The sequence below is a fragment of the Haemaphysalis longicornis genome, unplaced genomic scaffold (genome assembly GCF_048455015.1).
Source record: "Haemaphysalis longicornis isolate Haplotype H1 unplaced genomic scaffold, Haemaphysalis longicornis Haplotype H1 scaffold_7, whole genome shotgun sequence".
NCBI classification, from domain to species: domain Eukaryota; kingdom Metazoa; phylum Arthropoda; class Arachnida; order Ixodida; family Ixodidae; genus Haemaphysalis; species Haemaphysalis longicornis.
Window position 1 is genome coordinate 8746060 of NW_027526422.1, and position 24139 is coordinate 8770198.

The 24139-nt window shown below is 46.2% G+C and overlaps 1 protein-coding gene across 1 annotated transcript in view; it reads right to left on the reverse strand.

The window, feature by feature from the left end:
• LOC144146927 (glutathione hydrolase 1 proenzyme-like) overlaps window positions 1-24139 on the reverse strand; it is a 70656-nt gene that overhangs the window by 32170 nt on the left and 14347 nt on the right. Inside the window, exons 3-6 of the mRNA XM_077678888.1 lie at window positions 22506-22588; window positions 8300-8492; window positions 7645-7808; window positions 1151-1310 (exon numbers count right to left, since the gene is read on the reverse strand). Of these exons, the coding sequence (XP_077535014.1) occupies window positions 1151-1310; window positions 7645-7808; window positions 8300-8492; window positions 22506-22588 (600 nt within the window). The remainder of the gene's footprint in view (window positions 1-1150; window positions 1311-7644; window positions 7809-8299; window positions 8493-22505; window positions 22589-24139) is intronic.

The window sequence follows — 24139 nt, forward strand, 5'->3', positions numbered from 1 at the left end:
ATTTCAAATAAAAAGTTATTTGAAGAGCTTGGAAACGTTTTTGAGCGTGCCTATGAAAACGTCGCCTTCGTGATGAACTGGTGCCCCGATCGTCAGCTACAGTTTAACAAAACTTGTTGCTGAGAAAGCGAAGATAAAAGAAAAATGGCAGCATGTCCACTCCGTGAATGATGGCGAGGGTGCGCAGTACGGGTACTCGAAATGATATCCAAGTTGCGCCCCGAGTGACATCCGATTTGCGCCCCGACCGTCATTCGATTTGAGCCGTGAGTTGCACCTTGATTATTCCCTAAAAGAAACTGCAAATCACGGCTTAAATCGAATTTCGCTTGATTTTCATTGAGGGTGCTGTGCGCACGGGTGGACGTGGATGGACACTGGGAGGTCCCAAGGTACGCCGCACCGTTACAGGTGAGGGAGTATGCCGTTTGACTCTCAGGAACTAACTCACGGTAGTAGCTCAACGGGTAAGACGAGTGAAACTAACTCTGTCTGGTCTACAAGACACAGGCTCGAATCCTGCCGGTGCCTGAGTGATTTTTTGCGATTGTAAATGCTAAGCGCACGGACGCGGACGGACATTGTGCGGCCCTAAGGTGCTCCGCGCCTAAACGGTGGTGTTGAAAAGTCGTGGACGAAGACAAGATAGGACGGATACAGTTTCCCATATCGGTCATATGGTCTTGCTTTCGTCTAAGTACGATTGATTTCTTTTTTCGTGTCAGCTACAACTTTCGCGGCGGCAGATTACCCGCTCAGTCATACGTTCCTTCGATTCCGGTATGACCAAAATTAGATACGATCATGCACTGCCTGCTATATACACGAACATAAAGTTGCCACGACTCACGGCTACCGCAGAATAGGGAGGATATTGGCTGCCTCGTAGCTCGTAGACGTGTTAATGTATAGTGAAGAAAGCAAATCGATAAAACCACTTAAGAATCCAATTGTCATGCCGAGCCCAAGCCAGGAGCAGGGGTCTTCCCATAACCCCCACGACGACATAAATTCCCAGGTGTTGCTTCGTGTCTAGTATACTTAGTAGGAAACTCAATGATTTATGCCGCAGCAAGCGGCCTAACGCTAGGGATACGATACATAGTCAAAACAAGAAGGTATAGATAACATAATTTCAAGGGACGCTTACTTCACCGAAATATTTTGTACAGCCGCCGCGACGACTATACCGGAGCCCGGGATTGGCGCCGAGTGCAGATACATTCCATTCGCCATTTTCACAGCCACGGGGAGATCTTTCCAGCTTGAAGGCTGGTAGTCAGCGAGGTCAGTCTTCTTCAGGATGCCGCCTGCAAGCGAAACATGAATCCTGGTCGGTGTCTCATTCGTTTAAACCTCTGACACCTTTGTAATGTATATTCCCTTGGTATTGCAGTTTGTTATTCTTGATGGGATCCACAATGGCCACATGGTTTAAAGTAGCGGGACGTGGATGGCTTGACAACCACGGGTAAAACAGCGGCCCTTATCACATAATTGGATTCCTCGTTATAAGTGTCGAAGAAACCGTTTGGCTGTGAGTCATACCTTGGTGCGCGGTGGGGGAAATTTCCTCTGCCACCAAAAATAGACATTGAAGTGAATCTGTCAAGCTTCTGTTTTTGCTTGCACTGCGCAAACGGGTGTAGCCCGAAAGAACCCATTCCCGTTTGACCCCTTCCCGTTTGAACCCATTCCCGAAACGCCCTTCCCGCTTGACCCGTCCCGTGTGCGCCCGTTCCCGAAACGACCTTCCCGTTTGGGCGCTTCCTGTTTCAGCCCGTTCCCAAAACGCCCTTCCCGTTACAACCCGCTCCCTGTGCAGCTTTCCCGCTCATGGCAGTCCTTTCAACAGTGATTACTCTGCAATTTTTTAGCGAAATGAAAATGTTATTTTGCACAGCTGATATTTGAGGTGAATACTTGCTTTGTGCACAGTTTCAAGTCGCGCACGTTGCGCGACTGGGTTCCTGAGCCATGGGAACTATCCCATAGAAATGCATGGGGGGCAAGATTTGACAGCTGCGAATTACACAAAAAAATATTCAGAAACCTGAAATATTCTTTTAGCGTTTTAATCTTCACGTTGACTTCTAGCTTTATGCCAAATATTATTTTCCTAAAGTGGTTTTTCTAGGTTCCCGAGAGGTTGTAATTTTGAGCGAGAAAGCTGGGTATGCCCAAAGCGCCCTTCTCATTTGAACCCGCATTGTTGCAAACCATTTGAATTTCTGAAAATATGCGTTACCGTCTTCGAAACTGTTCCCCAAAATGTGCTTACAAGCAACGGGTCATGCACTAAAAACTTCTATGCACCAAATTTTCTGGAATCGACCGGTATTTCCGGCCGATAAAAGTTTCCGAATGCCTTAGGTCGATACTGCCCTCTTGACACAAAATTTGTAGCGGCGAAAGTGTACTATAAAGATACCCAATATCTTGAGGAATGCACGCATTGGATTTTTCTGCAGTTGGTGTTCGTACGTGCGGCTGAAATTTATTTATCAGCCGCTCTTATGCTCATTGTTTGGAGCGTAGCTTTGTCTTCGGGTTCGAGAGATCTATAGATCAAAGATGTCCGTAGGAGAGACTTTAAAAAAAGGCAGAAACATGTGCAGAAATCTGATAATTGGCTACAAATGCCTTTCCTACGTGAGTAATGGGCAGATATTTTTATTTATTTACTGATACTTTACGGCCTGGTCGGGCTCATGCAGGAGTGAACATAAAAGCACATCAGTATTGGTTAGCGTAGTTTAAAAATAACGCCCCACACAAATAAGTAAAAGACATAAATATGTAAAAGACGCAAAGGGGTCCGAACAAGGATATGCATTCGTAATGTATTCCAATTTTAAAATACGACGATTCAAGCAGAACACATATTTACAATACGTGGGGAAAATTCTTCTAACGATACCGAGTTCACTGTTCGTTCAGTTAACGTATTCCAGTAAGAAATTGCACGAGGAAAGAAAGAGAACTTTCTAATAGTAATTGAGCTGATTGGCTGCCTAATAGTCTTACTATGATGTCTTCTGGCTGAACGTCTGAAAGGCCCTTGGCGACACTTTTAAGTTTCTGTAGTAAAGAAAATTTAGGCTAGAGACGACCCTGCACTGCTTAAGTTTTTGAAGGTTTGCCCTATTATGCAAATTGAGTACGCTAGAGTGACGGGAATAAACAGAATCAATAAAATCCAAAGCTAAGTTTATAATTTTCGCCGCTTCTCATGAATGTGATTTTTTTATAGCCAGATGTGGCATATGTATCCAGATACATAGGGTTACTTTATTTTTATACATCTTTTTATGTTTTATAGTTTTCATCTGTTTCTTTTCGACATTGATGTACACTTGCGCTAATATAACGATTAAATGTGTTAGTCCGCCAAATACGTTTTCTTTCAAAGTGAGGGTGTTTTTGCGATTTTTTATTTGCGCTTCCGCGGTGCTTTTCTGGGCTTTTTGGTTTTATCATTTTTTGGTTTGTTAATTTAAAAGACTTGTTAGTCATTTAAAAGATTTGTTTATTAATTTGTTAATTGTTAATTTGTTTGTTAGGCTTTGTTAATTTAAAAAAAAATTGTTAATTGATATGACTTGAATTGTAACCAAATTTTGTCGTCTGTAGATTCAAAAAGTGAAGCCCAGGTTTGAAAAGCAGTCAAAGACTCTGGATGTACTGAGCATGCTATCGCAGCGACAAACGGAAATAAATGAAAAATAATATGAAAATGTTTTTTATAACGTTTCATAAACTGGGTACGTTATTCCGGGAACGGGCTAAATAAATAGGAAAATACGAAACGGCAAGGTTCTTTCGTCCCGGGTTGAAATGGGAAGGAACAAACGGGAAGGTTGAAATGGGAACGGGTTCAAACGGGAACGGGCCAAGTGGGAAAGGGCGGAACGGGAAGGTCGTTTTGCGCCGGGTTGAAACGGGAGAGAACAAGCGGGAAGGGGGAAATGGGAATGGGTTCAAACGGGAACCTCCCGCGCAGACTGGCTGAAATAAGCACACTATCCGGTCGATAAGGCGATATTTATTTTATAAATCCTGAAAAAAGAAAAACTACTATGGGCGTTCCACGGCGGAAGCCCAAATTAGATCAGTAACGTCCATACGAGGTGGTACTGTGATTGGATGATGCCCAAGATTGGAATTCAAACCCCTTTTGGTTACGGCTTTGTGAAACATCATGCTTGGCATCCGACGTTATCGTTGGCTGGGCATCCTATAGACATCTCAGTAATCGGCATACCACGCTACTGAGATGTTGTCGGCAGTAAAATGCGTCAGATAAGCCTGCCAACACGGCTTGGAATCGTAACGATCACTAGCCGAGGCGTACGCAGTGGATGAATGCCCTCCGCGTCGCGGAGGCTCTCAAATGCGATGCGCTTTTCCCCCACCTTTGGAGCTTCCCTCGATTGTGCTGGTATATTAAGATGCGTGTTCGCATCAGGCAAAGGGTCGGCTGATTCGGATGTGTTCCCTCAAGCAGTCGGAACTAATGACCACACCACGCCAACGAGACCTAGCCAGCGCGTCAGTGCCAGTCTGCACGCGTTCTGCGATCTCGTTCATGGAGCACTGAACGTAACAGCGCAAAAATGGTGAATTCAGTATAGAAAGCATTGTCCAAAAACAAGTAAATCACTTCAAAAGCAATGCGCTATAGGGGATTAGAACTTGTGAGTTGCAAAACAAAATACCTATAGTGCTTCAGACCACTCGCCCATAAGCTGCAGCGCTGGCAGCGGCAGAAATATAAAATATGTAATGTGTAGCCAGTTTACATTTTTATTTACTTTTAGCAGTCACAGCATCTTAGATGCCGATTTTCGGAATAGCGTTCGTGCAGTAAGCGTCCCCAAAATTTCCACACACATGTCATCTCTAGCGACGGCATCCCTTAGGCGGAAAAGTGTTCGCTGCTGACGGGTGTGCTAGTTCATCCAGGGAAAAAAGTGCTTCCCGCATCATGGTTTTGCACCGTACCATGAAAGCGCCGGTTGATTTTAATTCCTTAGTATCTATATTAACTTCGCCGACACTTCTCCCGCCTTCAATTGGCCTTAGATATTTCTACTCGAGTACCATGCGAAGCGTCGCGTATGCGCTTGTGTTGAGCGACTTGGAAGGGTATGATACAGTCTACAAACTAACAAGCTAAGGGCACACTCTTAAGGAGCGAAGGTATCATGACTTAGTTTCAACTGATCGAACGAACTGCGACGACACGCGGGCCGCCGGCCTAGTAAAAGCTGGGCCGACTGATTCTGTCGGAAGGTCGGCGAGCCGTGCAGTAGCGCAGTCAAGCCGAGCCCACTTGTTTTGGCGTCATACGAAACGTCATAGGAAATCGGGAAGGAAGACCGTACCTCCGAATCGATTTTTAGACTTCATAAAGTCCCGCAAACGCAGCGAGTGGTCGAGGCAAGACTCCATACTACAATTTTCGCTAGTGATCCCTCAATGTTTCAGATCACGTCAGTGTCCCTTTAATTCTGCTTGCGTGCTTTGAAAGTGAAAGCCTAGCGATTATTAAAATTCTTCACTGCTTAATCGTGTTGGCGTCGCTTTCATGGCGTTTGTTTCTTCGTCCTTCGATTACTCCGACAGGCAGGGCGGCCACAATCGGTGCTCTCCTCGGCTTGCACCTGTTCTGCTCACGTGCCATCACTTTCACATGTCACGGGGCACGCACCAAACTGGTCCTTGCTCCATTCTGGCAGGGTGCCCGGTTAGTGCAGTTGATAGCGCACTTGTCTCCCGCTCTGGTTCAAATCCCTCATGAACCCAACTGGATTTTTATCTTCTTTCTATAGATGCGGACATTTTGGTATCATCGGTGTTGATGAACGATGACAACGGTCACTTTTCCCGTTTTATGAGACGTGTACGGCATTCGCCCACTGGGCAGAGCTGATGAATCATAAAGAGTCCACTGCAGTCTCTTCGGGGACGAAACGCAGCTTCATTCAAACTTTCTTTAGCACATACAGTCACAACCTGGGCATACCTGAACTGCACCTTGTCCTCCCAATTACGTAAGCCTGCCCACATTTCCTAGCGCACTTTGAGATTAACAGACAACACGCTATCCACACTCACGTATACCTTATTCTAAAGCGACATCTCAGCCTGTAGTGGTGAACTTAGCTGCCGTCGTTTCTTTCGCACTGTTTTAAATGCTCCAAATGTAACAGCGCTCATACACCCCAGCCTCCTAAAAGAGCGGTAATTCCGAATTGAATGAAATCCATGCCTAATGTAACTCTTAGGAGGCATTTACTTGAAGCTGAATCGGTGGGTTGTGGCACAAACGGGATTCTTGAAGTTCCAAAGTAGAGTTAGGAACATTTTGTTAGCTGCTACTAGAGCCCTGTGAAGGGGGAAATTACTATCCTACTTGCTCGAAGTTTCATTTAATTGACCATTATCGTCAAGGAAAGTTCACTTTTGAGCAACACACTAACCCATTTTCACCCCTTCTCGTTCCTGTTTCAACGATGCACTGAGAACTTCGTGAGTTTCTGTTTCAGGCAAGATATTCATTCGTCATTATTTTTTTTAAGTCGTGCCCGAGCATTGGTGGTCAAAACGCTTGAAACGTATCAATGTTCGTTCATCTTAAGCGCAGAAGAAAACAGGGACACAGTGGACAGGGACGCAGTGTGGAGGTGCAGGTCTCTCGGCTGAGCCGGTCAGGGTATCCTGAACACGTCATTGTGGCGGTCGTTGAGGCTGTCCGCAGGCGTGAGAAACAGGTAATAAAAGCGGCCAAAACAAATGAGCATGACTGCAACGAGCGCCGTAAGACGGCAGTTATACCGTATTTTCACGGTATCGCACATGGGCTAAAGAAAATAGGGCAGAAAGTTGGGGTTCGCGTTGTAATGTCCGCACCAATCAAGCTCGAGAGGTTTGCAGAGATGCATGTCCTGTACAAAAAGAACATACTGGTTGTAACGTTGGACACCAAAACAAGTACGTGAAATGCGATAGAGGGGTTGTGTACCGTGTTCCGTTAGCCTGCGGAAGGGTATATGTAGGGCAGACGGCACGGTGCGTCAACTCCAGGTTACGTGAGCGTCAAAATAACGTACACAAAAGAAAGGATGGTAACCTGTCGACTCACGGCAGTGAATGCCCCAAGTGTGAACCATACTTTAAAAACTCTGTGATTTTGTTTCACGACTCTGATCAGCGCACGCGTGAGATAGTAGAGGCAGCTGAAATGCAACTAGGTGATTTTGAGTGTGTCAGCACGACATCAGTAGCCTTGTCCGATGAGGAGGCAGGTTTCTTAAAAAAGAACTGGTCGTGGTAATGACTAGCTGACACGTGTGGGACAGCGGCAAGCGATTCTGTTATTTTAATCTGTGTATAATCGTAACCCTTTCTGTATCTCTTGTATTTTTGCTGTTATATATTTCACCTTGATTCAATAAAATTCAGTTGAAAGTAGCGCTTGTCCCTGTCCAAGGTGTCCCTGTTTTTTTCTGCGCTTAAGATGAAGGATATGGAATACCAACTAGCCCGAACGCAAGCCCTTCTTCAAGTATCAATGTTCGCTGCATCGTTTTCTTGTCATTTTTTTTTTCGCGACCAAAGGAGCACGAGCATTTCCCGTACCTTGAGCGGCAACGTCCTTCTCGATCTCGTCAGCTAGTTTCTGCTTGTACAGGTAGTCCGGTCCGTTCGCGGCCAGCTGTTCCAGAAGGGCGGCTAGGGCGGGCTGCACTAGCTTGTCGCCCTCGCGCAAGATGGATCCGGTCGCTTTGTTCGTGAAGCGTTCCCTGCACGCAGAGAGGGCAGTAAAGGCGGCAAACAGGTTGGCCTGTACCGACAATGTGAGTGTAACACTGTTGAAAAAATGCGTTTAGTGTGCTAAAATGCCAAAAATGGGCATTATCGGCAGATACAATTTTCGCCACTACGAATTATCTTGAAGCCTGTATGAAGCTCGGTTGTCAACATCAGTCAGGATTGAGTGTGGAAAACTAGGCAAGTTGGTGTACGCTCATGTGGACAACGGCGCAAGGGAAGACGAATATTTTCCTTTGCGCTGTTGTCGCCATCCTTTGCTGTGTTGTCGCTACGAATGTCAACCTCAGCACAGCTATCCAAAATTAACACGTTCTGGTACTCTCGCATATGCTTAATTTAAGTGATGGTTCAATAGCACGTCAGCACGGCGAGAAAAAAGAGCTGCTAGCAGACTGTCATTACTGCGTATTTGTTACTCCCGGTGCGCCAAGAATTCAGAAACGGCGTCCCGTGTGCGTACTTGAGGGAAGGCGACTCGCTCAGCAGATGCTGGTTGCTGGCTATGGCTTCGGCCAAGTGAGGCCCGATTTCGAAGCCATCCTTGGCCAGGCGGATGGCAGGTAGGAAGAGGTCCTTCCAGGGTAGCCTGCCAATCTTGGAGTGCAGCGCCTTGTAGCCGGCAACGGCACCAGGCACAATGGAAGCATTTGCGCCTGCAACAACGAGTACATTTTACCAACTCGAGCGTGCAGACGAGATAGAGGAAGTAGTACCTCGTACGGCGTTACTTTATGCCAAGTGATGGGAACGTTTTCATAAGGCAAGTGTGCATCGTGTGTAATGCGGTGTATGACGGCTGACCGGACACGAAACCCAATTAATTTTCTCACAAATTCTTCTCCTTCGAATCCTCCAAATTTATAGTTTGCTGAGTTAAACTGAACGCAATGCTCAGAGAAGGCCGCCATCCCCCTTCCCTCCTCCCCGGAAAAAAAAGAAACATGCGTGGGGTTTGTACTAAGATCATCCTACGACGCACGGCTCCCGTCCAGTTTCTTTCTCTAGTCCATATAAAACCGCCGTCCTTCTCAACACTTATACCATACATTTGTTTGCCAGGAAACCGTACACAAAAATATGCTGTCAGTGTCATCATTACGTCGGCTTTCAAGCACCTTTTAAAATACAGGTTCCAAGGGCATACCGTAAAGCCCCCGCTTCCGTTTAGACATTTCTCACAGCCCCGAAAACTGGCGCGCTGAATGTTGTCCCCGTTCGTACACTGGGTCATACAAAACGTCAACTCTCGGACAAGGGAACTAGGGTCCATAATATATATAAACTCGCAGTCGTTGTTACCACTGTGATTCGGCTGCTTCGAAGGGCTTTATATGTCCAAAATGGTTTGGGATAATGGTCTTTTCGTGATATATATATAGGAAATGAGTGGCTCGTTGATGAAATGCAGAAAGATAGGTCGGCATGTCTACAACGCCAAAGGAGGCATAGGGGTGTTGAGAGGCTCGTTTTTTACTACGGTTAGTGAATTTAACATTTTTTAAATATACATAGGAAATGAAGAAAGAAAGAAAAACACGCGCTCAAAGTGGGGATCGAACCCCCGCCTTTGGATTTGATCTTGAATGCCTTACCAATACGGTTATGTGGGCGACTGTGTTCTCCGTCACTTTTTGGGGTATTTATATTTCCTACAACTGTATCTGACGCTAGAGGGTGGTAGCCAGTGCCACTCTGAATAGGCCGGGAGCACGGGACTTTGTTTTCATTTCCCGGGGCGTGACTCGAACTTCGACAGCCTGTCATGAGCGGGTAACTGATGGGAAGCCCTCTTATGACACACAAACACGCAGACACGCACGCACACACGCACACAGACACGTGCGCACACACGCGCACACACACACACACACACACACACACACACACACACACACACACACACACACACACACACACACACACACACACACACACACACACCGAGTCCAGGATTCCTGCCCAAGCGCCCCTAGTTCTCAAAGCTGCCACCACGTGCCGTAGCAGAATGGAATTTTGTCTACACGGGCTATTTTCCCTCATTCTTCTCGGGGCGGTCGCCGCGTTCGACCGGTTTGACTGTCAAGTGCGACGGCGCGGTCAACTCCTTCTCCTCAAGTTAATTGTTCGTCTGTGAGCGGGGAGTCACTTCAATAGAGTTCCCCCGCGACTATTGTGGGATGGCAAGCGGATGCCTCAGAATAGTTGAAGCTTGAGCCGGTTGGTGCAAAAGTTGGGACGAAGCGAAGACGAGACACACACAAGCGCTTTACCTCTACTCTGAAAGCGGATGCCCTCTGCGTTAGAATTTTGGCGGAGCTTGGAAAGGTTGTCCGCTGCGAAGAAATTCACGACAACTACTAGATATACGGCTTATATCTATCTAAGACGCTTTTTTCCTGTTTATCGCACATTTCCTACCACCAGAAAAAAAAACAGCATTCGATAATAATTACTTATTTCGGACAGCTACAACTGCGGAACGATATTTTCGAGTAAAAAATGCTACGGCAGCAGCCGCCGTTTCTTTCTTCCGAAATTTGGTATTCTTGAATGGCTTTTGAGAAAATTCAAATTGCAGGGACGCATCTATTTACGTGAGCAGAAAGCATGAAATTTCAAAACGCGTTCAAAACAGTACCTGCGAGCGATGTTCCCGGTGCGTCACCTTAGCTACTTCAATGAAGTTCTGGAATTGATTCATTTTATGACATCGTGACGTATCAATAATTAGTTTTAGAATTCCTCTGTCACTGCTCATTATTACCTTTCCGCACGATGCGAACTCACGGACACACCACTAGAGATAAAGATTTGTAACTAGTGTTTCAACTAAGGGCTTAGCTTCCATATGAGTAATATTCTACATATATTTATTTATTTATCTATAACTATCTCTCAGTTTCCTCGATAAGGCATTGAGTAAGGTAAGCTAAAAAAGACAAGTACAAGTTTTAGCATGTGTAACAAGTAATGCGTGAACGGGGTATATAAAAATGAACGCTAAACATAAGAAACGCATAAAACAAACCTACACATAAATGAGGATCTCACCTCATGGCAGAACAAAAACTGCAATTCACTGCACGGATATCGCGTCTGATGAATATTAAATTCTACTGCATTTCCTGCAAACGATGTCGATCGCATGAAGACTCCTAACGTTAGGTGGCTTCATTAATTTATGTTGTCGGTCGCCCTCCAAGCCCGTGGTAATCGCGAGAATTATTCGTTTTAAAAGTATTCACATATACTGTTTTCTTTTCCGTTTTTCTTGTTTTTCTAGAAATAAGAATTCCCGTTGCCAACACGCCATTTACCACAGCAGAACGCCTTTGAGGCGATATAAGAATAACAAGGACACTGCGCGAACATGAGTGCTCACTGTATATGAACTCCGAAACGTATTGTAGAAAAATTCTGAATTTAAATCACCCCGAATATGTGTACTCCAGTTACAAGGCCGAATACAATCCGCGAATTGGAGTGAATTGGTAAACATTCATGTTGGATACACATAAAGAAGTGCGGGGGTCACGAGCAATAGCGTTAGGTCAAAAGGGGGAAATCCCCGCTTCACGTTTTATGAGGCGCACCACAGTGGATTCCTCCGGATTAATTTTGAACACCTGGGGATCTTTAAAGTGCGCCGACATTCCGGACACACGGTCGTTCTTGCTTTTCGCCTCCACCAGAAAAGCGGCCGCCGCAGCAGGGAATCGAACCCGCGTCCTTGTGCTTAGCAGCGCAACGCCTAAGCCCCGCTTTACCCACACCCTCTCTTTTCGGAACCGGCTTCCGAAACAACGACAGCGAGCCCCCTCATGACAAATACATTTTTTAGGCGAAGCTCATTTGTATATATAGTGTTTTTTGTATTTTGCATGTATGCAAACAAAAAGTTACGTATCTGAAGAGTGAGGCGTTCTTTACCGTGGGGCGTTCGAAAAAAAAAAATGTCCCGGTGTAGGCATTGTCAGTACACGGTCACCACCAATGTCACTCGCCGTTCTTGACCTCAAGCTTATGCGTCTCAACACTCGATCCGCACCATCAGTAGACTAGTTAATATGATGCGCCGTCTGCTCGTTCGCTAGAGTCAAAATAAAAGTGCGTGGATAAATGTACATGTCTTCCTTGAGGATGCCCATCGTCAACTTTCAACAGAAATTAAATTTGTTTACACCTTTCCGGTAAATTTGGTGCCACCTGCGTGTCACGTACCAAGATAAGCTTCGCTGGTAATCCACATTCACCTGGAATGTCTCGTGATTTTTCTTTTCGATTATTCCTCACAAAATTGGGAGCTATCAATCTACATTTATTCTACTATAACACTTACATGTTCCAGCGTGACCAATTCGACACTTATTGTTGCTGCAGACATACATTCTTACGCAGTAATATTACCACTCCAGGCACATCGGATAATCTCAAAAAAAAAAAAAAAAAAACTGCGAGCAAATTAACGGGGACAAAAACACACGAAGACAGCAGAGAACCCCGTTAATTTCCGCGCAGTTTTTTATTTAGATGCATTATTACCAACTCGCCCAAATCTCAACCCTTTTACATCCGATAACTTGGAAACCCGCTCAAAACATTTTAAAAGTGTAGCTTTTCTGTGTGGACTCAACACGCAAACCCTTCTGTCCGTCTGGGGTGCAGGATGTGCCAGACTTTCCTGCATGCGAAAATTGTAAGTATAAAAGGCCCTGAACCTTCGTGTTTTAATACAAGAGCACTCATTTCGGCCTTCCCAGGGAAATCGAGAAAACGGCCGCAACAGCACTCAATTGTCGTCGTCATGATTCCACAGCTCAGACGACAAGGACAGAAAGAAAAACGCAAGACAGGAGCTAAGTACGACCGGCGCATGCGATTCGCATGCGACTGATCCGCCAAAACCCGTCCTAACAATCAGTCGTAACGATCAGTCGCATGCGAATCGCATCCGCCGGTCGTTCATGTGTCTACCGCTTTAAACAAGTCCTCGCCAAAAACGAGCATCTGCAGTATCTGCGAGCTTCCAAAAAAAAGTGAAAGGTATGACATCATGAAAAGTATGTCATATATGTGGGCTTTTGTTTCCGTTCCATGGATGTATTATATATACATGGTGGTTTCGTCAATAAACTTTCAGCGCCTGTTTGGTGTCCTTTCTTTTATCTTTTTACTGGCCTAAAATAACGTAAAATTACGAGCAACAACAGTTGTAATAAACACGTTCGATTTGCGTGCTTGCAACTCCCATGTTAACAACGGGCGCGGATTTTGCTGCCTCAAACGCTCGCTCGAATTCGTTTTCGTACCGAAACGACCTGTACCGAACCGCCCTGTACCAAAATGTCCTGTACCGAAACGTCCGTGTACCGAAAAGACCGTACCGAAACGTCCTGTACCGAAAAGACCAGGACCCCCGAAATGTCCGTGCACCGAAATGTCCGTGTACCGAAAAGACCGTACCGAAACGCCCTGTACCGAAAAGACCTAGACCCCCGAAATGTCCGTGCACCGAAATGTCCGTCCACTGAAATGTCTGCGCCGAAATGTCCTACACTGAAATGTCCGGATCCCCATTTGACTAAAATGCCACCTTTGAGCTGACACACAACGTTTTTCAAGACCATTTGATTGAAATGCCGTTTGAGACAAAAGAGCACGACTATCGACCTTTAAAAATCTCCAAGGCCTTTGAAACGCGAAAGCTTGTACTCTCGCACCCAGTTTGTTCGTGCCGATTTGCAATTATTTGCGAGTAAAACTTTGTTATTAAAGAGCTCGCTCATAATCACTTTTCTTTTGTTTTTGTTTACTATCACTCGGTCGACTACTAGAAAGTAGCTTAGACTCCCAACACCGGTGGTACGAAAAAAGAAAAAAAACTGCCTATCTTGTGCAAGTTTTGTGAGCCGCGGGATGACGTGCCTTCGAATATCTCTAAAAGTTCGTATGCACACGTGCTTGTGGGGTCGCAAATGATCGTCATTCAGCGGAATCAATGGGAAATTGGGTAGGCCCATTACCAATTGGTTCCTCTGTAGGACCCACACAACATGCAGTGAAGGTAAACTTTTGGCTGCGACCTGTCTGGTTGGGAGGCTACAAATGAAAAGCTATAATTACACTGCAAACAATGGTACAATAAATGGAGAAGCCTACGTTTCACAACCAGCTTTCTTTCTCAGGGGTGACTGGGGTCAGCCTGCTGCCGCGTCCGATAGCCTTTCAACGCGTTAGGTATCTCACAAAGCCCCTCTCTGTCTAGCGCAGGCCATGCGTGTACACAAAAGTGAGAGTCCCAAGGTAGGGATTAAGGTATTGTGACGTTGTGCCACCAAGTTTTCGTTCTCGACGATGGCCGTCCCGACGAAGTCGTTTCTGTGGCCGAGTGCATGGCAGTGCTATAGCTATACATGCACCATGAGCTGACATAATCTCTTTACTGCACAACAAAGAGCCACCGAAGAAGCCCCCGAGGACACAATGACCAGTCTCATTCGCCCCAGTGTCGCCCATCTCAAGGAACAGGCTTGCTCCCTGCACCCTTCCGCGCGTCGCCGTCATACCGATGGCGCCCCTTTCCAGGAATCGCTCCTTTTTCACCCCGTTGGCCTCCACGGCTTCAAGCCGGGTATAATAACACTTCCGACATTGTTGGATGCAGACGTCTCCTCGCCTGCTCCCATTATAATAGGAAGGAACTTTTAATCGCCTGGTGTGGCGAGAGCTGCAACAGTTGTCTATAAGCTTTCGGCGCCCACTTTGCACAGTGGAAAAGCACAAATGGCACCCCCGACATAGGAGGCTGGTTCTCCAGCAACAACCCCCCCCCCCCCCTCACTGGTCAATCCCCTTAGCAACGCCACTGTAAGTGCGATCGCTGATTATTTTTGAGTAGAACCAGAGTCCTTCAATACACCGAATGCAACGACGACGGGGTGATAGAGAATATCAGGAAAGGCGAATGCACACGTGCTTTAATTAAAAGGCACTTTGGTTTCTTTCCTTTTTATTTTTTTCGTGACGGTTGAGGGGCTGATTAAACGCGGAAAGTTTGGTCTCTCTCTTGGTCTGTTTGTCAGCCTGTCTTTCTGTTCTTCGATTCAGCCGCCCGGCCAAAGTTAATGCAGAGGAGAGTTCTAAACAATTAAGTCCGCTGGCAATGTCAATACTTGTGATTATTGTTGAGCCGAAACAAAACATTAAGCATATGTGAAATAAAACACCAATATATAAAAGATATTTGCATTGTTCCTTAGAAAAATTCCAAATGAGTAGTCCTTGAGAAGTTAATTATCTGTACGTATGCTGCAGAAAACATTATTACAATGCATTTCCAACTTCTGATAAAACAAACAATGCAAACCCGCCGCAGCCCCTGCTAACAACGAAGCCGGGACGGAAGCGTGCGGCGATAAAAAGAGAGAGATAGAGAGTAATTTATTGCATGGAAAGAAAACACAGAGAGGTCGGCCTGATCGTATAGTCTCTGACCTGCTACTTTGTGTGGGGGTGGGCAAGGGGGAAAGAGCATAGATGGAGAGGGTGACAGGTATGACGACTATAATTGGTACCTTCCGTAATGCATTTCTAAAAACACCTTATTAAGCACTTGCGTTATAAAAAAAAAACCAACGCATACAAATGCGGAATGCCGAGAAATTGCCCTACATCATTTAGCGGTCACAGGTTCCTTTTCCCGCGCAGTGGCCCTCATTTCCGCAGCCTTTGTCGTAGGGGATCCGCAAAGTGTGAAAATAAAATAGTTACTCTCGCTGATTTTTGAAAAAAGAAAAGCGATAATAAGTCGTCAAAACACGACCGAGGAAATACGGTGATACTGTCACTGATTTGTTATATAAAATACTTAATAAGTCGCTACAAAAAGAATAATGAACAATTATGTTTTATAAATGCTACAAATATCCCAGCTAATATTCAACAAATAAACGGAAGTTTTTTTGGCAAGGCCGCACAACCAACTGCTGGCCTAAAATAACGCAGAACTGCGAACAGGAACATCTGTAATAATTAAGTACGAATTGCGTGCTCGCAACCACCCCGTAAATAACGCGCGCAGCCTACAGCGATGCCGGAATTCGCCTTTGTACCGAAACACCCGTGTCCAGAAAGGTCCGTGTCCCGAAACGCCCGCGTCCCGAAAGGTCTGTGCGCCGGTAAGAGCGTACCGAAACGCACTGTACCGAAACGTCCTGCACCGAAAAGACCGGAGCCGAGCGGGACGGCTGCCGGCGGCGGGCCGCCGCGGAGGCTATGGGGGCTGTAGAGGATGCCGGCCACTACGAGAGAGGGCACCACACGTTCCCACTCTCTAACCTGGCATCAGACTCCAGACAAAAAGTGCCCAGTAACATTTTTCTGTGAACCAATCACGTGGAATTTTATGGCGTCTTGAAGTTAACATACTGTAGTACTCAAATCCGGGAGAGCAATTGGATATCTGATCTTGCAGCGACACAGTGCTCGATTTAGGAGAGCCAAGTGGTCCATTTTTCAGAGACTGCCATAGACGCCATTGACAAAAAGTTATATGCCCAGGTAACACGCATCGTTCGAGTTACATGATTGAAAATATACAGTAATGGAGAGTGAAAGCTGTTCTGCATACAACCGGGAGAGCAATTAGCTCACTGGTTTGGGTGAGGAGCTATTGATTTTTCATTTTTCGCTCCCTTCAGTTACGGAGCGTCGCGCCGCCACACGCCGACAGAAGGCGCTGCTCTCCGCGGAGGCGCTTGGGCAGGAATCCTGGGTTCGCACACACACACACACACACACACACACACACACACACACACACACACGTGTGTGTGTGCATCGAATAAGAATAGGAAAATGAGGGGCTCGTTGAAATAAAACCTCGGAAAGAAAGAGGAGAATTTGGTAGGTTGTTGAACCAGGTAAGGAATTTAAAGACAGAAATGAAGTGGAGAAAAATCCCCGCCGGGTGGGATCTGTGCCAACGACCTACAGAATACGCGTCTGGTGCGAAGACGACTATGTACCGGCGGGACTATTTTCCCCTCCACTTTCTGGGGTATTTATGTTTCCCGACTATATATATGTATATAAAGTATATATATATATATATATATATACACACAGAAAGAAATGCCGGCAGTCTACAAGGCTAAAGAAGGCATAGGGGAATGGTTAGACAATTTTTTACCGTTAGTGACGTTACATTATTATTTTTTTTATTAATACGTGAGAAAGAAAGAGAAACACGCGCCCAGAGTGGGGACCGAACCCACGCCTTTCGATTAGATCTCGAATGCCTTACCAATTCGGCTATCTGGGCGATTGTGTTCTCCTTCACTTTCTGGGGTATTTATATTTACCACAACTGTATCTGACGCTCGAGGGCGGTAGCCAGCGCCACTCAGACTATAAATATAAATACCCCAGAAAGTGAAGGAGAACACAGTCGCCCAGATAGCCGAATTGGTAAGGCATTCGAGATCTAATCGAAAGGCGTGGGTTTGGTCCCCACTCTGGGCGCGTGTTTTTCTTTCTTTCTCACGTATTAATAAAAAAAAATAATGTAACGTCACTAACGGTAAAAAATTGTCTATCGATTCCCCTATGCCTTCTTTGGCCTTGTAGACTGCCGGCATTTCTTTCTGTATTTCCTAACGAGCCCCTCATTTCCAAACCTATATATATATATATATATATATATATATAGTCGTGAAGTGGAGTCCTTAGTTGCTGCAGGAATACGCACAAAGTAGAATTACGCTCTTCGGAGACTTTATTTCCAACGTTTCGACCTGAGACAGGTCTTCCTCAGGAGGAAGACCTGTCTCAGGTCGAAACGTTGGAAATAAAGTCTCCGAAGAGCGTAATTCTACTTTGTGTATATATATATATATATATATATATATATATATATATAGTAAGGAAATGAGGGGCTCGTTGAGGAAATACAGAAAGATAGGTCAGCAGTCTACAACGCCAAAGGAGGCATAGGGGTGTGGTTAGGCTCGTTTCTTTTTCACTACGGTTAATGAAGTACACATTTTTATTATTTTTTTTAATATACAGAAGAAAGAAAGAAAAACACGCGCCCAGAGTGGGGACCGAACCCACGCCTTTCGATTACATGTCGAATGCCTTACCAATTCGGCTATCTGGGCGACTGTGTTCTCCTTCACTTTCTGGGCTATTTATATTTACTAGAATTGTAAATATAACACGCGCCCCCACTCTGGGCGCGTGTTTTTCTTTCTTTCTTCTGTATATTAAAAAAAATGAAAAATGTGTACTTCATTAACCGTAGTGAAAAAGAAAAGAGCCTAACCACACCCCTATGCCTCCTTTGGCGTTGTAGACTGCTGACCTATCTTTCTGTATATATATATATATATATATAGTAAGGAAATGAGGGGCTCGTTGAGGAAATACAGAAAGATGGGTCAGCAGTCTACAACGCCAAAGGAGGCATAGGGGTGTGGTTAGGCTCTTTACCTTTTTCACTACGGTTAATGAAGCACACATTTTTTTTTAAATATACAGAAGAAAGAAAGAAAAACACGCGCCCAGAGTGGGGACCGAACCCACGCCTTTCGATTACATGTCGAATGCCTTACCAATTCGGCTATCTGGGCGACTGTGTTCTCCTTCACTTTCTGGGCTATTTATATTTACTAGAATTGTATCTGACGCTTGAGGGTGGTAGCCAGCGCCACTCTGACTACAGCCTGTCATGAGCGGTTACCCGCTCATGACAGGCTGTAGACGTTTGAGTCACGCCCCGGGGGTTGAAAAGAAGGTCCCCTTCTCCCCGTGTAGTCAGAGTGGCGCTGGCTACCACCCTCAAGCGTCAGATACAATTCTAGTAAATATAAGTAGCCCAGAAAGTGAAGGAGAACACAGTCGCCCAGATAGCCGAATTGGTAAGGCATTCGACATGTAATCGAAAGGCGTGGGTTCGGTCCCCACTCTGGGCGCGTGTTTTTCTTTCTTTCTTCTGTATATTTAAAAAAAAATGTGTGCTTCATTAACCGTAGTGAAAAAGGTAAAGAGCCTAACCACACCCCTATGCCTCCTTTGGCGTTGTAGACTGCTGACCCATCTTTCGGTATTTCCTCAACGAGCCCCTCATTTCCTTACTATATTATTCTGCGAAAGCCTAGCGAGGGTCTCGGTTCTGGCAGCCTTGATGCCTAGGTAGCATAAGAGGGCTTCCCGCCGGTTACCCGCTCATGACAGGCTGTAGACGTTTGAGTCACGCCCCGGGGGTTGAAAAGAAGGTCCCCTTCTCCCCGTGTAGTCAGAGTGGCGCTGGCTACCACCCTCAAGCTTCAGATACAATTCTAGTAAATATAAATAGCCCAGAAAGTGAAGGAGAACACAGTCGCCCAGATAGCCGAATTGGTAAGGCATTCGACATGTAATCGAAAGGCGTGGGTTCGGTCCCCACTCTGGGCGCGTGTTTTTCTTTCTTTCTTCTGTATATTTAAAAAAAAATGTGTGCTTCATTAACCGTAGTGAAAAAGGTAAAGAGCCTAACCACACCCCTATGCCTCCTTTGGCGTTGTAGACTGCTGACCCATCTTTCTGTATTTCCTCAACGAGCCCCTCATTTCCTTACTATATTATTCTGCGAAAGCCCAGCGAGGGTCTCGGTTCTGGCAGCCTTGATGCCTAGGTAGCATAAGAGGGCTTCCCGCCGGTTACCCGCTCATGACAGGCTGTAGACGTTTGAGTCATGCCCCGGGGGTTGAAAAGAAGGTCCCCTTCTCCCCGTGTAGTCAGAGTGGCGCTGGCTACCACCCTCAAGCGTCAGATACAATTCTAGTAAATATAAATAGCCCAGAAAGTGAAGGAGAACACAGTCGCCCAGATAGCCGAATTGGTAAGGCATTCGACATGTAATCGAAAGGCGTGGGTTCGGTCCCCACTCTGGGCGCGTGTTTTTCTTTCTTTCTTCTGTATATTTAAAAAAAAATGTGTGCTTCATTAACCGTAGTGAAAAAGGTAAAGAGCCTAACCACACCCCTATGCCTCCTTTGGCGTTGTAGACTGCTGACCCATCTTTCTGTATTTCCTCAACGAGCCCCTCATTTCCTTACTATATTATTCTGCGAAAGCCTAGCGAGGGTCTCGGTTCTGGCAGCCTTGATGCCTAGGTAGCATAAGAGGGCTTCCCGCCGGTTACCCGCTCATGACAGGCTGTAGACGTTTGAGTCACGCCCCGGGGGTTGAAAAGAAGGTCCCCTTCTCCCCGTGTAGTCAGAGTGGCGCTGGCTACCACCCTCAAGCGTCAGATACAATTCTAGTAAATATAAATAGCCCAGAAAGTGAAGGAGAACACAGTCGCCCAGATAGCCGAATTGGTAAGGCATTCGACATGTAATCGAAAGGCGTGGGTTCGGTCCCCACTCTGGGCGCGTGTTTTTCTTTCTTTCTTCTGTATATTTAAAAAAAAATGTGTGCTTCATTAACCGTAGTGAAAAAGGTAAAGAGCCTAACCACACCCCTATGCCTCCTTTGGCGTTGTAGACTGCTGACCCATCTTTCTGTATTTCCTCAACGAGCCCCTCATTTCCTTACTATATTATTCTGCGAAAGCCCAGCGAGGGTCTCGGTTCTGGCAGCCTTGATGCCTAGGTAGCATAAGAGGGCTTCCCGCCGGTTACCCGCTCATGACAGGCTGTAGACGTTTGAGTCATGCCCCGGGGGTTGAAAAGAAGGTCCCCTTCTCCCCGTGTAGTCAGAGTGGCGCTGGCTACCACCCTCAAGCGTCAGATACAATTCTAGTAAATATAAATAGCCCAGAAAGTGAAGGAGAACACAGTCGCCCAGATAGCCGAATTGGTAAGGCATTCGACATGTAATCGAAAGGCGTGGGTTCGGTCCCCACTCTGGGCGCGTGTTTTTCTTTCTTTCTTCTGTATATTTAAAAAAAAATGTGTGCTTCATTAACCGTAGTGAAAAAGGTAAAGAGCCTAACCACACCCCTATGCCTCCTTTGGCGTTGTAGACTGCTGACCCATCTTTCTGTATTTCCTCAACGAGCCCCTCATTTCCTTACTATATTATTCTGCGAAAGCCTAGCGAGGGTCTCGGTTCTGGCAGCCTTGATGCCTAGGTAGCATAAGAGGGCTTCCCGCCGGTTACCCGCTCATGACAGGCTGTAGACGTTTGAGTCACGCCCCGGGGGTTGAAAAGAAGGTCCCCTTCTCCCCGTGTAGTCAGAGTGGCGCTGGCTACCACCCTCAAGCGTCAGATACAATTCTAGTAAATATAAATAGCCCAGAAAGTGAAGGAGAACACAGTCGCCCAGATAGCCGAATTGGTAAGGCATTCGACATGTAATCGAAAGGCGTGGGTTCGGTCCCCACTCTGGGCGCGTGTTTTTCTTTCTTTCTTCTGTATATTTAAAAAAAAATGTGTGCTTCATTAACCGTAGTGAAAAAGGTAAAGAGCCTAACCACACCCCTATGCCTCCTTTGGCGTTGTAGACTGCTGACCCATCTTTCTGTATTTCCTCAACGAGCCCCTCATTTCCTTACTATATTATTCTGCGAAAGCCCAGCGAGGGTCTCGGTTCTGGCAGCCTTGATGCCTAGGTAGCATAAGAGGGCTTCCCGCCGGTTACCCGCTCATGACAGGCTGTAGACGTTTGAGTCATGCCCCGGGGGTTGAAAAGAAGGTCCCCTTCTCCCCGTGTAGTCAGAGTGGCGCTGGCTACCACCCTCAAGCGTCAGATACAATTCTAGTAAATATAAATAGCCCAGAAAGTGAAGGAGAACACAGTCGCCCAGATAGCCGAATTGGTAAGGCATTCGACATGTAATCGAAAGGCGTGGGTTCGGTCCCCACTCTGGGCGCGTGTTTTTCTTTCTTTCTTCTGTATATTTAAAAAAAAATGTGTGCTTCATTAACCGTAGTGAAAAAGGTAAAGAGCCTAACCACACCCCTATGCCTCCTTTGGCGTTGTAGACTGCTGACCCATCTTTCTGTATTTCCTCAACGAGCCCCTCATTTCCTTACTATATTATTCTGCGAAAGCCTAGCGAGGGTCTCGGTTCTGGCAGCCTTGATGCCTAGGTAGCATAAGAGGGCTTCCCGCCGGTTACCCGCTCATGACAGGCTGCAGACGTTTGAGTCACGCCCCGGGGGTTGAAAAGAAGGTCCCCTTCTCCCCGTGTAGTCAGAGTGGCGCTGGCTACCACCCTCAAGCGTCAGATACAATTCTAGTAAATATAAATAGCCCAGAAAGTGAAGGAGAACACAGTCGCCCAGATAGCCGAATTGGTAAGGCATTCGACATGTAATCGAAAGGCGTGGGTTCGGTCCCCACTCTGGGCGCGTGTTTTTCTTTCTTTCTTCTGTATATATAAAAAAATGTGTGCTTCATTAACCGTAGTGAAAAAGGTAAAGAGCCTAACCACACCCCTATGCCTCCTTTGGCGTTGTAGACTGCTGACCCATCTTTCTGTATATATATATATATATATATATATATATATATATATATATATATATAACTTGGAGGAAAGTGGGGAAGCATGAGGAAATAAACTTGCACAGGTCTCTGAATATCCAACGTTTCGACAAGTAGAATATTTCTTTTGTGTAAAACTATCGACATTTATTTAACCATTGCGTTTAAGGCTTTGAAAACAATCACTTACCGCGTTTTAATGCCGTCACGTTTTCTGTCACACCTGCCGGAGACACCCCCAGGGAATCCAAAACTTCAACTTTCTGTGTTGACCTGAAACACGCGCATGCGCAGAGATGGAAGTCGGCTGTCTTCCACGTGTTTGTGAGGAAGAACCTTCGATCGCAGATGCTGTATGGTTTATTCCTATGCTGTTTTTGGATTGCACGGGGACGAAAAGAGGCAGAAGATTCGGGGGACACACTTAAGACTCCTTAACGGGTAGGAATGCGAAGACCTTAGGGTACCCCAAGTGAGGAGTTTTCGAATAGGCAAGCTCCGGGATGCGGCTGGGGTGCCGCAGGTATTCCCCGGGTTTTAGCGCGACCGCTCACACGTGGCACATCAATCGTTGTGGCGATAAACCATCGATCGTTCTTGCGTCTCTTTCCACGACACGTATTGAAGCATTCGGGAGACCTGCACTCGCTCGCAAACGAGCGCAGACGGCGCGAGTGCGTCCAGACTAACCGTGCTCTTTCTTCGCTTTCGTTTCTTTGCCTTAGTCCTCAAATTATTTGGGCAGGCAAGGTGGATGGTACAGCGACCATTCCGGCCGCAGCTTCCTAGGCGGCCCTCTTCTTCTCACTTACCATCACCCTCACCTATCACGCGATGTGACGTCAGTGCCTCCCGCACTTGGCTAATCCTTGTTCTCCTGCTGATGGCAGGCTTCGGTAGCGTGGTGATTGCGCATTGAGCAGCTAGATGCGGAGTCTCGGGAATGATTCCCATACAAACTTCGATGTACTCGAATTAAGAAAGAACTCATCCATTTACTTTATTGGAATTAGCACACTTACCCACTTTGGCACAAATTCCAGAATTTTTTTAACAGGAAAGCGTTTTATGCCCCGCTACACAAAGATTTTGGCGACGTGACATCCGTCACGGAAGTGACGTCGCCAGAAAAAGTGCAATTGACGCGGCGGCGCCCGGTTTCGATCCCATGACTCTCTGGCCGGGAGGTGCGTGGCGCTCTTCCCACTGCGCTACGAACCGAAACGTGAGCATACGCTACGAACGCGCATTATGTCATTCCATATGACTCATTCACATGGTGGGCGCCGTCTAGAGAATTGAAGCGAACTAGCGTATCATGACGCTAATGAGCGCCGACAGTTGGCGCCTCGATGCCGGCGCCTTCGTGTACGGGGGACGCGCGTGAATTGAGGCACCCTCCCCTGTTTTCTGTTTCTTACGTGTCGGTGTCGCTTCGTTTGGCGGGGTCAGGCTCGCGAACCCTTCGCCCAACGAAATTTCTTTAACATTCAACTGCTCCTGTCAAGGCCCCTTTCACTTTCGTGTTTGGCCGATTCCTCTGAAAGAGGGATCAACCACATTTTTTGTTTTTTACTCTTTACAGGGATCGGCATTTTCCTCACAGCGGGGCACTTAATGGCTTTGCATTTCAATCGTTTGGGATAAAGGGGTTCTCTTTAACACATAATCTGAGGGCCACAGTGCAGTTATTTATTTCGTAGATATGGTTTTCTCTTTTATAATATTGCCGGGAACCATGTATGGGTTTGTTTATTTATTGTTTGTTTGTTTATTTAGGGCCATGCACGTCTCTGTTATTGTGTCCCAAGCGAAGCGCGTCTT